At 38.4% G+C, this 17,909-nt stretch overlaps 1 protein-coding gene across 4 annotated transcripts in view; it reads left to right on the top strand.

Moving 5' to 3' along the window:
• The window catches only part of DTNB (dystrobrevin beta), a 220,036-nt gene that overhangs the window by 143,793 nt on the left and 58,334 nt on the right, over positions 1–17,909 (top strand). For all 4 annotated transcript variants that reach the window (XM_045549188.1, XM_045549190.1, XM_045549189.1 and 1 more), the window contains one exon: positions 8,130–8,207. In XM_045549188.1, the coding sequence (XP_045405144.1) occupies positions 8,130–8,207 (78 nt within the window). The remainder of the gene's footprint in view (positions 1–8,129; positions 8,208–17,909) is intronic.

Here is a 17,909-nt window from a genome sequence, read left to right as displayed (position 1 = left end):
TAACCACAGAACCTAGTGAAATAACAGGAGATGGTTGGTTCAGTTACACAGAGATAAATAAAGAGCAAAACATCATGTTGCTCAAGGAGGATAAAAATGATCCACACTTGTCATAACCATTGCATAGAGGTAGGGTGCTCTCTAGAGAATGTTAGAATCATCGTATTGAAACTGCTTTTCGAACCTGCCCTCCTTAATATTTCACCAGCACTACTGTGTGCCAGCATTATAGATCAGTGTAAATCTTATATGTCCTGTTCATCATAATGGGAAATAAGATAAACTGGTTTTCTGTATAGGCAGTATATTGTTTCCTTTTGGAGATCCATGAATAGGTTTATAGACTACTAAATTTTGGAGGGTAGTGACTAAGGAGAGAGGAACAAATACCACCTTCATCCTAAAGCCTTGTGCAGCAGAGATACTGATGTGCCTGCATGCTGGACACTGCTTTTGGACACTTTTTTTTTTGAAAAAAGTTAATCTTTAAATATGTGAACATTTTTTTGTTGATTTGCTCTGCAACCTTCCTTTTTTTTGGAACAATGCTCTCCTATTTGGAGACCTGGTCTTCTCCCAACCCTAACCGTTGTTGTAAGAGGACTATCAGTCAAAATATTGGGCCTGTTGTCCACCGGAGTGTGTGGATGATTCAAGGCAGGTCAGTCTTTGTTAGGAATTTTCAAATTGGAATGAGGCAAGAGTTTTGTTCTTTTCCAATGGTGAAGCTACAAGATGTTAGAAACTGTTTCTTCTTAAGTGTAAAAAGTTGTGGGTTCTGTGTAGAATCTGATCCAAAATGAGATCTCAGCAAAGGTAACAGTGAATGCCCTAATGACATTCCAGTATCCTGGAAGCCAGCTTCACCCCTACTGTTCTAGTTATGAATTTAGTTTTCATTTAGTTATGATGCTCAGTAAATTCCTTTTTTTTCCTTCTAAACTACTTCAAGTTAGATTTGAAGCTAGTGGTCTTGAATTAAGGCAGTGTTTCTCAAACTGGAGAACTCATTGTGTTCTGAGAATTCTATTCTGAAAAATTCATTTGGATAATAGAGATGCCTGAGTTAGGAGAATGTGTGTGGGTTTGATCTATTCAGTGGTTTTAGAACCAGACAAAAGTGGATTCCAATACTCGTTCCTACCATATGAACTTGAACACATTGATTATCCTCTTTGACCTTTATTTCTTTATTTGTAAAATAGAAATACCATCATGAGTAGTGGTGTGAATTCAGATAATGTATCTGAAGGACCTGGCTCAGTGCTAATGCATTGCTCATACTCGATAAATGCTCATGCAGTATCTTCCCCCGCCCCCAGCTGTCTGCAGTGTTCTAAAAGCAAAGAAATATATGCAAAATACACAAGTTCTATAACTGTTAACTTCATAGGATTTTTCATATTCTTTTGCTGTATTGGTCTTTGTTTATATCAGATAAAATAAACTAAGTTATAGTCTTTACTATAAGTGATCTTACATATTTTTGGTTGTACATGATTATCTTCAAGTAGGATTTGATCTAAAAATTGTAATATGTTAAGCTAAAGCTTAACTATCTATTATTGCTATGACTGATGATTATGTTGATTGATTAAATTGTAAACTTCTTATGGGTAGGGACAGTCTTCACTTGTTTTTTCTCAAAACTCCTAACAGTGGTAGGCATGAATTGGCCATATATTTTTATTTGTTTGTATGCTAAGGCCCATGTTTATTTAAATGGAGTTTGTAATCTGAGGGGCTTTCTAGAGATTCTGAAATTTCAGGAGCTGTTTTTCTGATCAAAGAAATGAGAAACTGTGTAACCTTAGCAAGTCTGTGAAGAAGGACATTCCAGGATCAGTACCTGGATGAAGAGTTGAAATGTAGGGGCTTAGAAGAAGCAAAAGAAGAACAATTTCCTGGAGAGATATGGAAGGCTTGTGTAGTTTGATAGATAAAAGAATGAGTTAGTCTATAACGTGGGTTTTGCATTTGTTTTAAAGTGTGATATCTGCTGCATGACTTAAGAGAAAAATATGATCCAAGCAAGTAGAGAATATAATTTCAGAAGTAACACAGGTATCTAGAATTGGACGCACAAGAGCTGGCTACAAAAAAATTAATAAGAGATTAAATATATTTCACTAAAATGGTTACCTCTTATGTAAAGCATTATTGTAGGGAATACACAAAAAGAAATCAAGCAAATGAAAGCATTAGGGCATAATAAAATCTTCTTCCCTTTCATAGCAACAGTAATAACCAGACCAAAAAATCTGCTAAAGATCCCCAAGTTTGTGGCTGACAAGTAGGTCACTAGGTAAAGGGAATTGCAGGGCACTAACCTTAACCTTATGAAGAAGACCCCAAAGGCAATTACAGCAACAACAAAAATAAATAAATGGGACCTCATTAAATTAAAAAGCTTCTGCACAGCCAGAGAAACTGTCACGAGAGCAAACAGACAACCTACAGAATGGGAAAAAATTTTCGCATGCTACACATCTGATAAAGGACTCATTACGAAAAATAGAAAAAATTAGCCAGGCGTGGTGGCTGGCGCAGCTAATTTTTTCTATTTTTAGTAGAGATGGGAGTCTCGCTCTTGTTCAGGATGGTCTCAAACTCCTGAGCTCAAGCAATCCTCCTGCCTCAGCCTCCCAGAGTGCTAGGATTACAGATGTGAGCCACTGCGCCCGGCTGTAAGCATTATTTTTTAATGACAGCATATCATCCTATAATTAGGGATATACCATGGTTTGCTTATACCATGGTTTGCTTTTTCTTTTCCCATATTTGAACGCTTAGGTTACTTCCAAAATTGTTCTATCGTAAATAATATTTCCCTGAATATTTGTTAATATAAATCTATTTTTACATTTTTAATTATTCCTTGGAACAGATTCCTAGAAGAAGAATTACTGAGTCAAAGTGTTTGAATATTTTTTAAGATCTTTGATGGACATGTTGCCAAATTGCTTTCTAGAAATTTGGCTTGACTTTTTACTTTCACTCTTCAGTAGTAATAAATTAAGGACCTGTGTCAGTAAACCCTCTTCAGGCTTAAGAATTGCCTTGAAAAAAAAATAAGGGAAAATGGTCTGTTTTAAAATAAATTTGTTTTGAATTATTTGTATTTTCTCTTTTTGAAGATGTATTTCACTTTGCCCACTTATCTAATTGAAATCCTAATAGTTTTCTTATATATTTGTGTGAATCACTTAGGTATTAAGGCATTTAATTCTTGCTGTGTCACATTTATTTAGGTAGTTCCTCATATTTGTTTTTTTCTTTGCTGATATTTTTAACAGTTCAAATTAGTCCTTTCCTTCCTAATTTTACCATTGCTTTTGAGCTTAGAAATCCTCTCAGTTCATAGACCCATATATTTAAACATTTATATTTTACTCTTTAACACCCTGGAAATATAGTTTTCTTTATGAGGTGAGATGATCTCAATATTTTCCTGTGGAATGTAGCAGTTTTTCTTAACTTCTATTAAGTATTAACTATACTGTAATTATTTTTTCTGAATTTTTATTCTTTATAAGACTTAAATTTTCATCTTTTTAATTTTTATCCCCAGAAGCTAGCACAGTGCCTACCACTTGATGGAGACACAAAAATAATTTGATAAATGAAAAAAGTATACAGGTTTTGTCCTGAAAAATTTTTAAAGGCATGAGTTGTTCATCATCTATTCTTAGAGATAATTTTAAAATCCTTAAGAGAGATTTTGTAGAAATTTTAATTTCAAGTTAGTCTGTCTTTCAGAGTATCCACAGAATGAATTGAAGTGGTCTGATCACAAGGGAAATGATCTCTACCACTAAGCTAAATTTTTACCCTGTAGTAGTGTGTCTACCCAATAACTAGAACTTCTGTACCCATTTTCTAAGCTGCCCACTTACTGGATATTTCCACAAACCTATATCCTACTCAATCTAAAAACAGTAAATATAAATGCACCTCTATAGTGATCAGAATACTCAGATAAACAGCTATTATTTAAATGATGACACTCAAATATTTTCAAACTCAACATTTCACCTGGGTTCCATTCTCCTATTTCCAGCTGCTTTCTAGACATTCACTTACCTGTACTTATCGATGGCACTTCAAACTCAACAATTTCAAAACTAAAATCCTATTCACTCTTATCTACCTGCTCATTCTATCCCCCACCAATCCAACACAAAATTCCTATTTCCTACTCTGGTGTTTCCTAATTTGGATATTGACATCACTATCTACCGAGTAGCCAAAGTAAAAATCTCAGTTATTCTTTACTCCCCAACCTGTGGACTTAATCAGTCACCATATCTTTCGTTTTGTCTCTACCCCACCTTTACTACCACTGTCCACCCTCATAATCACTGATCTGGACAATTGCCATAACTTCTTACCTGGCCTCCCAGCTTCCATTCCCTCCTCCTTCCAAATCTATCCTCCATAAATGATTTTTAAATAGGAGTTCTTTAGAAAGAATCCCCTTTCCCCTAGAAATTCAGATTCACTAAACTGAGGGTGGGCCTTGGGTATCTTATTTTACAGAAAGCTTCCCTGATGATTTCTATGTGTACTTCTGATAAAAATCAATATTCTACAACCTTCTAGAGTTACCTTTTTAAAAACCCAGCTATAGTCACATCATTTTTTGGCTTAAAAATGTTCAATGCCTACCGTGTAAAGTCCAGTTTCTTAGCTTGTGATAGAACAAGCTTCATTCACATCCTGGCCCTAATCTACCTTTCAAGATGCATTTTCAACTACTCTCCTCCGGTGCCTTTGAGTCTAACCAAATAAGTTAGACATAATATGCCATGTGCTTTTGGATTTCTGTGCTTCTTTTCATACCATTTCTATGTAGGGTGCCCTTAACTTTTTCCCTTTATCTGGAAAACTCTTCTCCTCAGCGTTATTTCACCTCTGAGGGTTTCCCTGACTATTCTCCCCCATCATTTCCCCAGGCAGGAGTAACTGCTCTTTATCTGTGACTCCTCAACATGGTCTGTACAGTCGTCCCTCGGTATCCATGGGAGATTGGTTCCAGGACCTCCATGGATACCAAAATCCAAGCATGCTCAAGTTCCTTATGTAAAATGACATAGTATTTGCATATAACCTTTGCACATCCTCCCATATACTTTAAATCATCTCTAGATTACTTACTATAATGCCTATTTATCACTTCATTTGTGTGGATTCAACATAGTACTTGGCACATGGCATTTCAAGTTTTGCTTTTTGGAACTTTGTGGAAACTTTTTTTTCCGCAAATATCTTACATCTGAAGTTGCTTGAACCCACAGATATGGAGGGCTGACTGTACTTGTATTGCTGTGCTCATTACATGGCATTGTGATGATTTGTTTGCATATTTCTTTCCATCTGTATATAGTTAGGTCATTGAGATAAAGATAATATTTTATGAATAAGCGTGCCTCTTTCCCTTTGATTAAGAAGTAACAGATTTTCTCCAAGTCTAAAACCACCTCTTCTGAGTGGCAAATTACCTTCTGCCTATATTATCTATCTGCTTCTATCTCTTCATTGAAAAACAAATTAGCATGTCTTATTAACAAAGAAGGAACCTCCCAAATTTCTGGGCCAAGTGATTGTTGGTGGCCGTTTGGTATCATGGAACTCAGTGTTTAGAGATACCTTGCTGAGATCTTCATCAAAGGAAGATTATGAACACCTGGTGACATTTTCAATATATTCAACTGGTCTTAAATGTTAAAGATTAACAAAACTGATCTGATGAGTTATGCCAGTTCTATCTTTTTAAGTTTCTACAACTTATATCATTAATGTCTACATTACACCTGGAAGTATTCTTTTTAGCTGTGTCTTGCAAGAACCATGAAGTGGTTTTTTTGACCCAGAAGTCATTTTTGGTGTGTTACACTTAAGAATGCATCTGAGCTATTGGCTTGTACAGTGAATTGTGGCTCTAGTGGAGATCCTATGGTAAAGACCTTTAAGTTTGCAAATGCCTCTTTCATCCTGAATTGCAAACACACACCTGTCCCTCCAGCAAAACATGGTAGGAGTTCAGAAAGGGTATGACATTTAGGGGAAGTTATTATGAGTTTACAGTTTACAATGTAATCATTACTGTCTGGTTTTGAATATGAAAGAAGAGACTTTGATATGTATGTGCTATGATAGTTGAACATGATTTCTGCCAAGCGATGGAGATAATTATAAAAACTTTTGTGGCATTAGACCAAACAAAATGTTACAAATCATGAAATTTTATTACATGGATCCATGTTTAAGAAATTAAAATTATTATCATTTTTTCCTCTGAGGATGTCAGAAAGGAAATTGAATGCAGTAGTATCTTTAATATTGAAATATACTAGGTAACTGTATTAGATCTGAAAGCAACATGAAAACATCCTTATCTTATTTTGAAAATGGGTTGCTAATAATAATATTTAATAATACATTAAAGAAGCAAAGCCCATTCTATTTCCAGGACCAGAAAGCTGTTATGATAGATTTGGTTCTTTCGTAGGAATTGTCTCCTTGTTCCAGTTGGACAATTAATTTAAAAGAACTGAGGCAAAAATACAAATTTAGTACTAAAAGTAAGCTAATCTCTGTATTCACTTCCATCATTAGTCAACCGAAAACAATTGATTAATTGATTATAACTGAGCAAAGCCACTAGCATTAATAGGCCTGAAAGTTTGGGGACATAATTGGATATCTGTCTGAAAGACAGGTAGTCAGATAAATAACTTAGAATTGAATTCTAGCCTAGAACGGCACATTTCAATTCTGAATGTCTCACTTAGGAATTTGTCACATAAAGGGAGAAATGAAGAACAGTAAGCGTAACTATGGCTTAAAAATCAAGAGACCTAAATCTATTGCCTGCAAATTATTTTCCATCTTGGATCATCTCCATTAGATGGGAAATAATTTAAAAACAAAATCCTAACTGGAAATGAAATTGGTTATATTTTGAGAATGCATTATTAGGCAATTTCGTATTGTGGGAGCATCATAGAATGTACTTACGCAAACCTGGATGGCATAGCCTATTACACACTTAGGCTATATGGTGTAGCCTATTGCTCCTGGGCTACACACCTGTGCAGCATGTGACTGTACTGAATTGGAGGCAGTCGTAACAAAATGGTATTTGTGTATCTAACCATATCTAAAAGTAGAAAAGGTATAGTAAAAATGTCGTATTATAATCTATTATATGCAGTCCATCATTGACCTCAGTGTCATTATGCAATGCATGACTGTACTTTTTCCAGTTTAAAAGAGGAAGTGAGAGATTTCCCAGGAGGAGTATTTACCAATGGTCATGTGGCTTCCAATGCAAGACAGAAACTTTTCTGGTGTGGAGAGAGAGGGGTTGAAGAATGGCTGGAAGGCAAGATAATAGGTTCCTTTTGATAGTTTGGATTCTTTTATTCAGGGGACATTAAGAGGGAGAAATAGACCCTGAGTCCAGAAAATCAGCAGCTAAAGACTAGTTACCAAAAGTGCTTACCTTCAGATTTAAATTTGGATTAGGTTATAAAACACAGCATTCTAATTAGGGTATAGGTATACAATTTGGATTCATGGTTAAGATTTGAATAAAGGATTGATAAAAGCTTGTTTGTTTCAGAGTCTTATTTTTGAATTCGATATTTAACACTTCAATTATTTTAGTAAAAAATTTGCAAAGTAAGTCTGAGGGAAGGCTATGAGCTCTAACCAAATCTTGGGAAAAGCATGCTCCTTGATGTTATGACCTTTGTAATGTACAACAAATGCCAAACAACTAGTTATCCTGTACCTGAAATGTAGAGAAATTAGCTGTCTCAGAACTCAGATTTTTATGTACTAAAACTACAAAGCAAAAGCCACCCACGTTACATCCTACAGTAGTGAATTTATAGTTGCTTCTCCTGGTGTCCCCCAGCGCTATGGTCCTGTGGCTTTGTGAGAGAACCCCTTCTTGTTGAATTTACTTAGGCTTGAAGTATCGATTTCCACCCCTGCTCCCCAAGGTTCACACTGTGCTTATCGGGAATGATAGTTGGTTCCTTTGCCCTTATCACTTTTTCATTTGTTTCCCTTAGTCATGTTGGTAATTATTAATATAAGGTAAATGTCTTTTCTTTCAGTCCTCCTCGCCCTCTGACTAATATGAATGACACCATGGTTAGCCACATGTCCTCTGGAGTGCCCACTCCCACCAAGAGGTATGTATGTCTGGTGCCTCAGAGTTGGGTCTAGGCCTCTGCTACTGATTTGCAACCTGCTCCCCTCAGAAAGGAGGCCTGAGAAGCAGATCGTTGCACAGGACAAAAAGAACTGGCTTGCTTTTTCTTCCCTTGACTGTCATTTAATATTATTTTCTACTTTTTAATCTTCCTTTTTTTCTCCCACTGACTCATAAATATAGCAATTGAAGCTTGGCTTTGAGTGGTCTCTCAGGTGGAAACTTCATTTGTGACAAGCAGTGAACATAGTGTCAAAGCAAATTAGGCATGTTTGACATCTTTTTTTTTTACCTTAAATGATATTTTGATAATCATGAGTTTCAACAGTTTTTCATTTGAGTTCTTTGAGTGTCAAAGATCATTTCTGCTTTCTGATTAAACTATGTAAATTGAATTAATCCCTTATAAAATATTCTCCTAAATCATTCTGTGTGTGAGTCATAAACATTTAAGTTGAAGGGCCTTTTGAGTCCCACTCTCTAAGTGTAGGGAGTTTGCTTTAGGGTCCTTCAAGGAATGAGAACTGTGTACTTCTTTCTCCTCTTTATTTCATTTACTCTTCTCCAAAATTCTCTTAGGCAAGACTTAAAAAGAATGATATAAAAAAGCTTACTTTCTATTTGATTTAAGCTGTTCCATAACCAGAGCAATGCAGAAACTTCCTCAAGGGCACAACCATTAAAGAATTCTTTCTAACAGTCATCACTCAAAAATAAGAAAAACCACAAAAGACATTCCAACCCACCCCACAAGTCCTTCCTGGGGGGCAAAAAACACTTTGTTTTGTGCCATATGTCCTGATTGCTTTGGATTAATTCAGCTATAGAAATGTCACCTGCTTAATGATATTTTGACTTAGTGTATAGTGCATAAGACCAACAATGTTTATTCTCATTGGCTAAAACTCCTAGAACAACGTTTCTCAAACTTGACCCTGAGAAGACTCACCCGGGTCACTTGTTAAAAACACAAATTTCTTGGGACAACGTCAGACCCAGTGAATCGGAGTCTCCAAGGATAGGATCTTGAGAAGCCACATTTTTTTTTTTTCTTTTGAGACAGAGTCTCGCTCTGTTGCCTGAGCTAGAGTGCCGTGGCATCAGGCTGGCTCACAGCAACCTCAAACTCCTGGGCTCAAGCAATCCTTCTGTCTCAGCCTCCCTTGTAGCTGGGACTACAGGCATGCGCCACCATGCCCAGCTAATTTTTTCTATATATTTTTAGTTGTCCAGCTAATTTCTTTCTATTTTTAGTAGAGACAGGGGTTTCACTCTTGCTCAGGCTGGTCTTGAACTCCTGACCTTGCGCGATCCTCCCACCTTGGCCTCCCAGAGCGCTAGGATTACAGGCATGAGCCACCATGCCCAGGCAAGAAGCCACATTTTTAACAAGTGTTTCAGGTGATTCTTATCATGGAGCAAGTTTGTGAAATAGCCTTAGAAGGAAGCTAAGGAGTAAACTAAAGGGCTACCCTGGAAGAGAGGGTTTAGGTGGGACTTAATAAATCAGAGTGACCTGATGGTACAGCATTATCCACATGGAGACTCGAGCTGACCAGGTAAGAGCACTTGCCTACAGCCTCGTCAGGACACTTCTAGCAAGGAAACAGCCAGCTGCTGCTTTGGGCACAGTTGAGTGGTACAATGCATTAAAGCATAGACTTTTTTTCCCCCTTCTCTGGTATCCAGCACTTAAAGATAGAACTGGTGGATGGGAAGCTGCTGGCACTGAAGATATGACACCAAGGAGCGTAGACTTTCAAGCCAGGCTGAGTTTGAGTCCTGGCTCTCACCGGACCTTGAACATGTTCTTATCTTGAATTCTTTATCTATAAAATGGGGGCAAAAATAATGTCTACCTTGTGGGATTTATATGAGGATTTAATATTTTTATTATTTAGTAAGTAAACTGGAATGAAAGAACAAGTGAGGAAGAGACAGAATGATTTACGAATAATACCCTTTCAAGGAGGAACAGAAAATTTGTGGAAGAATACAAAGCAATTAAACCTCTCCCACCTACCTAAATATAATAATATCCTTACTGTCCTTGGTCTTTTAGTTTTTTGTATTAGACCCAGACTCCAAATCAGGGATGTTTCCATTTCAAAACCAGGCAGGTAAGGTAGATTAGTGAAAGAATTCAGCACTTAGGTTTTATGTTAATTTTAAGAACACTGTCTATTAAGTAGGGTTTTACTTTATCTGAGTTCTTCTCATCATTTACTCTGATGAGAATTGTTTTGTCGCTCTAAGTCACCTAAGTACATAAGAGTCCTAAGTGCCAGTGATGGGGCACCATATGTAATATGTGCTACATTGAGTGACCACAGCTGAATGTAGCTGCTGGTGGCTGTTAGAGGGAGTACAACTTTCTGGACAATGTTTTATTGCTTAAGAAAACTAAAAGAAGGGACTCAGGAGCATTAATAATCACAGCCACCTCTGAAGAGGACTAACCCTTAGGCTTGCTATATTAAGCTCCAGGCTTAATTATAAGTGGCCAGCTGTGATTGTCAGTCACAAAATGGTATCTGCCAGTTTTGAAAGCTGCTTCAGATAATCTAGTATAGCCTAGATTAAGATTTTATTTTAAATTCAGCATTTCAGCTGGCACCTCTTTCTGGATGGAATTAGTCAATCCTAGAGGTGGTTATCGTAGGCTATCTAAGGACTGACCAGGTTGAGCTCTGTAACGGATCAAGAAGAGCAGTGACTTAAGTAGGGGCTATATGGGAGCAAGATGCCCCTACCCTACCAATGCAGTCTTTAGGATTTTAGATTTCACTTCTATTCAGGATGAGATTGTGATATACCATGTGGACATTAATTACATAATTCATAGACTTGGCTTTTCATGGCCCCAGTAACCAGATAGTCTAAGTTTCCAGATAGCATTCTATTTACATCTTCAGGGACACCTCAGTTTTTCTTCCCTCCTCTGAATGTGGTCAGACCTGTGTCTCCAGAGTCTGCTGCCTGTGAACGAGGAGCCTCACCCTACTGAGGCAGGGATCCTCCAGGGGGAAGAGCCATTTGCCAGAAATAAGAGGCTTCCTTTAGAACTCATCATGAGACATAAATCACTGAATCGCATAAGAACATGCATAATAACAAAAGTGCAAGAAAAATTGAAGAGATCCAGTTTCTACCTTTTCGATAGGCAGTGTATATAAAAACAGTATAACCTCAGTGGTCAAAAGTAATGCTGTATTAGTCCAAATGAAAGACGATCTCAATGTAAGGGTTCCTTTTTACAGAAGAAGACCTTATAAATGGCAAAGATGCTGGCTATCAAGTGAGATCCTTCTGAGGTTCTACTCTAGGGATTTGCCCTCCATAATATTTTTTTGTTTTGTTTTTGAGACAGAGTCTTCCTCTGTCACCCCAGCTAGAGTGCAGGGGCATCATCATAGCTCACTGCAACCTCAAACTCCTGGGCTCAAGTGATCCTCCTCCTGCCTCAGCCTCCTGAATAGCTGGGACTACAGGTGCATGCCACCACACCTGGCTAATTTTTTCTGTTTTTAGTAGAGACAGGATCTCGCTCTTGCTGGTCTCGAATTGCTGACCTCAGGCAGTCCTCCTGCCTCAGCCTCCCAGAGTGCTAGGATTAATAGGCAGGCATGAGCCACCACGCTGGCTCATAATATTCTTTAATATCCCTATATTGATATTCTATAACTGAAAAGAAATTTTTTTTGCCTTAAACTAGTTTCTTGAAATTTACTTTCTTTTAAAATCATCAGAATAGTACATTTAAAAACAAACAAGGGAAAACTTACAAAGCTTTAAAACACAGGCTTAAAATCCTCCTCCCCTAACTTTCTTGTAGGCCTGCGTCTGTCCCTCTTTTCCCCCAATGTTCAGAATGTGAATGTGCTACTATGTGCTGTACTGTTGTATTATTCTAAGTTGCCTTCTATTCAGATCAGTATGGAAAATGATGCTAATGCTTTTGTATTTTTATTTTTTAAATGTCTTCTAAAGCCTTAGCTTTCATTATTCATGTATACATAACCCTTCACATTCTGTGAGAATTTCATATAACTATGGCAGTAACAAAACCTTCGACATAAAACTTTGCTTTATGCATTCAGTTGGTATATTAGTTACAACTCTTTTAATTTCAAGTATTAAAATCTGACTTTAAAAGGCACAAACTCATAAAGCAAAGACAAAAGGAAAAAAGGAAAGGCAGGAGTGTACAGAGATCACAAAAGCACTTGGAATGCCCCAGGCTGCCCTTCCTCTCTGAGGTGCTTCTCTGAGGGTGCTGTCTTTACTCCTTCCCAATGCAGAACAGCTACTTCCAGTGCTGCTGGTGGCTTCAGACGCATACACAGCCTTTCCACTCCAGGGGTTGTGCTTTTCCTCCCTTGCATTAGACAAATCCAAGGAAGGATTTTTGTCTTCCTGGCTTGTGTTATTGCTCATCCTCGTGTATATGGTGGGCCATGCCAGTGAGACCTGTGGTGTCAGAGCAGAGGGAGGAACTTCCCCAAGAAGGGCATACTGTCAAGAAAAGGAGAGAAGCCCTGCCTGCTGGTGTGTGCCTGTAGTCCCAGCTACTCCAGAGGCTAAAGCAGGAGGATCACTTGAGGCCAGCCTGGGCAACATAGCAAGCCCCTGTCTCTAAGAAAGAAAATAAGAAGAAAGAGATCCTGGGAAAGAAAAATAATTTCATTGGCAGACCGCTGTTTTGCTACCCAGCTCACAGATGTGTGCAAAAGTGAGTACACATGTATGCACACACACCTTCTCATACACATTTTCACTTCCAGAATTTTCCTTCTTCACAAAAGGCAGCTCTCCATGTAAAGCTACACATGTGCCCACCCCTTCCTGGGAGTCTCATCCACTTGCTGTGGAAACCGGGGATCATCTGGATTAAGTCTAGGTATGTCCTTTTGTGATTCATTAACCCATTAAACCATGGACCAAATGATACATTTTAAGCACTCACACACCCAGTATATAAAGGTAAAGATTTGCAAATAGGATAATTGTAATTTTTAAAAGCTGGGAAAAGGAAAGTAACAGGTAACAGGACATATTAAGCCACATTTGCCTGTTTGCTCCTGAAATACCACTAAAGTGACAGTCAAGAGATTAAAAAAAACAACAACAACCAAGACAAAGAAATATGGAAGAGGAGACAATAGCAACAAAATTTTGGAAGCAGTGAAGCAAATGGATGAGTGGTAACTGTTCTAACCAATGGAGAAAACTAAAACCTAGGCTGACAGTGAGAGAAGCCCAGAAGAAAACCAACCTCAGAAATTAGGAGGCTTTGGAAATGGGGATTCAGAATGATTGGCTGACAGTCTATGGAGAAAGTATAGGTTCTCAGAAGACACAGCTATAGGCTGCTTTTTTGTGTCGTTCTTGAAAAAAAACTGTTATGTTTATGTGTAGGTATTAATATATTACACCTCCATTTGCATAGATTTGTCTCAAGAGACCTTTTTTTCCTCTCTACCACCTCATTTTTATTTCTCTCAAGGGTTAAATAATACTTTCTATCCTGTTTTGTTCCATTTTTGATGATGGTCTTGTAACACCATCTTTGGGTGGGTAACTGGGAAATATTAGAGCCACGAATTAAGGGCAAGGTTTTAGCAGTTAGAGCTTTTTTACTTTAACTTGTACTTCACAATCAAGAAAAGTGGTTTTTAAAGGCCAGAAGATGCCACAGTATAAAATTGTTTCTGAACTATAGAAACATGACCAAATTAAGAGATGAGTTAGCTAGATCTTCTGGATAATTTGCTGTAGCTTCTCCATCAGCACTTGGTGCTTCACCTTACACTTTTATGTATGGAGACAGCTTCTTTTCATAAACCTCATGAATCAACCTCATTTTTTTTCTTCTGCAGCTTCCTCACGTCTGTCAGCCTTTATATAAATGAAGAGAGTTAGGGCCTTGCTGTGTATCAGGCTTTGGCTTAAGGGAATGTTGTGGCTGGTTTGATCTCTCAGACCACTGAAACTTTCTCCCTATCAGCCATAAAGGCTGTTTTGCTTTCTTATCATCCTTGTGTTCACTAGAGTAGCATTTTTAATTTCCTTCAACAGCTTTTCCTTTGCATTCACAACTTGGCTAATTGTTTGGCCAAAGTGGCCTATAGCTTTTGGCCTATGTCAACTTTAAACATGCCTTCCTCGCTAAGCTTAATCGTTTCTAACTTTTGATTTAAAGTGAGAGCTGTGCGACTCTTCCTTTCACTTGAACACTTAGAGGCCATAGTAGGGTAATTAACTGACCTAATTGCAATATTATTGTGTCTCAGGAAATAGGGAGGCCCAAAGAGATAAAAAGAGAAAGTGGGTGGAGCAGTCAAAACGTACCCATTCTTTGACTGAGTTTGCTGTCCTATATAGGCTTATGTGTTCATGGTGCCCCAAAACAATCACAATAGTAACATCAAAGATCACTGATCAGAGATCACTATAACATATGAAAATAATGAAAAGTTTGAAATATTGTGAGATTTACCAAATATGACACAGAAACATGAAGGAAGCATGTGGTGTTGGAAAAATAGTGCCTATATTATAGATTTGCTCCACTCAGGGTTGCCATAAACCTTCAATTTGTTAAAAAAAAATGTGAAGTGCAATAAAGCGAGGTATGCCTGTATTAAAATGGCTTTTTGCCTGGGTGCCAATGTAAAGAGTTTATCTTGTTATCTACAGAATACAGTAGAATGACCAAAATCACAATCCGCTCATTTTTTAGACTGAGAACAGCAGAGATGTTGGAGATCTTGAGAAAGGAGGTAAAATGAAACTGGTCAAGCCAGAAGCTGTCCACATGTGGACTCAGTGCACAGATAGTCTTCCTCCCTGTGGGATGAAAAAAATCAAATTTGTTTGCAAAGCAAGAATTAATGAGGATTTCAAGAAACAACTAGCATGTACTAATTATAAGAATCTCAAGTCAACACAAAATTTATTTTTCTCCAATTTTTTTTGAAAGATGGAAAAGCAGAGTAAGTGAAAATTAACACATAATCTTAGGGAACTGCAGTGTCCTCGGTGCTGGCAGATTTCCAAAACCTATGTGATAGCCTGGGCAGACTGCCAGTTTTCAGCTGCTTCTAGGTTGGGATTAGATTCTGTTTCCATTCAAGCATTTAAGGTAAACCTTTCACCAATTCTAACTCAGATTAGTACAAACAAAGTTTGAGTATTTCCAAGTGCATACTTAGAAACCTTAGCTTGAAAAATTGAAGCTGACACAAGCATAATACCCAATAAATTATTCTTCCTCTCACTGGATGGAGGTCCTGAACATGACCAAGAGTCACAACTATTATGCGCTGTCAGCGGAGCAGAGTGGAAAGAACAGGTTTGAGGAGAAAAACGGTGAGTTCGGTGTTGTCATGTTCAGATTGAGATGGCTGGGATACTAGGAGTGAGGACAGGCGTTGCAGGTTTTGGATGTGGGGAGCTGAGGAATAGGGTGAATAATTTTCCAGATTTCTTCGTGGCTTGAATTAAAGTACTCTTGGTCAAAACACAGGAGGAAGATTTGGGCAGGAAGATAGCAGGTTATATTGAGTTAGGGGTGCCTGTGGGACACCCGGAAACCAGACCATAGCATGAGTTTTTGTAATCCAGATTCTTCCAGCTACCTCAGATTCATACCAGCAAAGGGCGTGCAAATACTTAGTCCCAACACGTGACCAATAGAACATACACTTGTGCACACTCACATACTCACACTTACTTTTTCCACCCCCCCAAGCATACTCTTCCTCTCTCACTGCGTGCATGTCTCTGTCTCCCTCTGATACACACATGAACACACACAAACATACTCTTATTTTACACACTTTTACATGTGCTCTGGAGGCTTTTAACTTAAATGCCTCTTGACCTTATCTCCTCTTTAGAAGCTGACTCAGCATAGTTGCTGCTCTCAAGTGATGGTGGTGTACCACAGCCTTGCTTCAGATAACAGTTTCTGTAGCAATGGTGAAATCCCCGTGGTGATCCAGCCTGGACCTAGTATGTTTAACCACAGATTTTGTTTTTACTCTTTTTAATGTCAAACTATTAAAATATTTCAGCTTACTTCAGCTAATAAAGCAAATATTTAAAGCAAATCAGTGCTGTGGACAGTTCTTAACTTTTTCATGGATCTTTTTAGGAAACCTCCAGTCTCCTCCCCACTTCACCCCCAATGCAGTCTTTTCTTTGCAACCAGAGGAATTTTTTCTGAAATGCAAACCTGATGATGTTATCCTGATTAAAACTTTCCAATGGCTCTTTTCTACAGCACTTTCTAATAGCATGGAAATGTTTTGTGCTAACCAGTACAGAGCCACTAGCCACCTGTGGCCATTGAGCACTTGAAATGTGACTAATGTGACAGAGAAAATGAATGTTTTACTTAATTGGAATTTAAGTAGCCATGTGTAACTGGTGGCAGCATAATTCTACAGAATGAAGTCTCCGTTCCTCAGTGTGGCTCACAAGGCCGTTTCTGAACTGACCCTTGCCAGCCCCTCCCGCCCCGCTTCATCCCACTCTCTCCGCTTGGCATCCATGCTTAGAAGCCCCCCAAGCAGGGGACTGTGGTGCCACTTCTGCCTGTGGTGCCTCCCCATCCTTTCCCCCGGTTCTCCTCTCATTGTCATCTGATTCTTCCTTCTCGGCTTATCCTCGATTCCTCCAGGAAGCCTTTCCTAGCACCCTAATACTAAGTGTTCTTCCTCTGAGCTGGAGTGTGAATGGTGGTGGGTGGCTCTTACAGAGCCCCATGTCACTCCAGCCACTTAATCCTGCCCTTTACAGAGAAGCTGTAGCGAACCTGGCACATCAGTGGGCTTATTTGTCTCTCTCACAGGCTCTCACTGAACAGCATCATTTTTTCTCATTAGCTTGTAATACAGTGAGGACACAGACTGCGCTCTTTCCCTGGAACAGAGTTGATTGCATCAGGCTGTAGCCCATAGGGCAGAGAGCTGTCACAAGGATGTCTCCCCCCACTCCTTTCCCTCTGTGTAGGTTATAGTCCTTTGGGGAGGGATAATCCAGACAGATCTCTCCACACTAATGCCTTGACATTATGGCTTTTTTAGTGACAGAAGAGAAAAGAAACTTATTTGCTCTGAGAATTATTTATGGTGTGCTGCAGGATCACATGTTAAAGAAGAATGACATTTCTTGCCCTGTGGATCTGAGAGTCTCAGGCATTTAGAAACCAGTTAATATGTTTTACTACACATTAATAAACGTGTTTCTACATATTATATTGATATAACAAGACATAATGTGGCACACTGTGATCCAAAGCCATTGTCTTCTACAAGAACTCTACTTTAAAAATGCCGCTTTCAGTGCTAATCCCTATCCTATATTCACTCACACAGGATTTTCTTGCTAAAGTCACCGATTTTTCTGGGTGTTTAGATTTTAACTAGAATCTTTCTGTATATCTTCCTGCTCCCTTGGTGTGTCCCACCACAAATTTCTCCTGCTGTGACAAGACTACTGATATCTCTCCAAACATCAGGACTTCCCAGAGTCAGAAAATTGTCTTATAATTTACTGTTGGAATCAGCTGGCTTTGCACATTTATTGTAGTGGACACTGAAATGCTCTCTGAGCTTCTCACATAGCATTTCTATTAGATTTTCTGTGTGGTGTCTTCCTTCAGGTGTCTTGGTTT

This window comes from Lemur catta, chromosome 4, assembly GCF_020740605.2.
Source record: "Lemur catta isolate mLemCat1 chromosome 4, mLemCat1.pri, whole genome shotgun sequence".
Lineage (NCBI taxonomy): Eukaryota > Metazoa > Chordata > Mammalia > Primates > Lemuridae > Lemur > Lemur catta.
The sequence above is the reverse complement of the archived record's forward strand: the minus strand, read 5'-3'. Positions and strand labels throughout refer to the sequence as shown.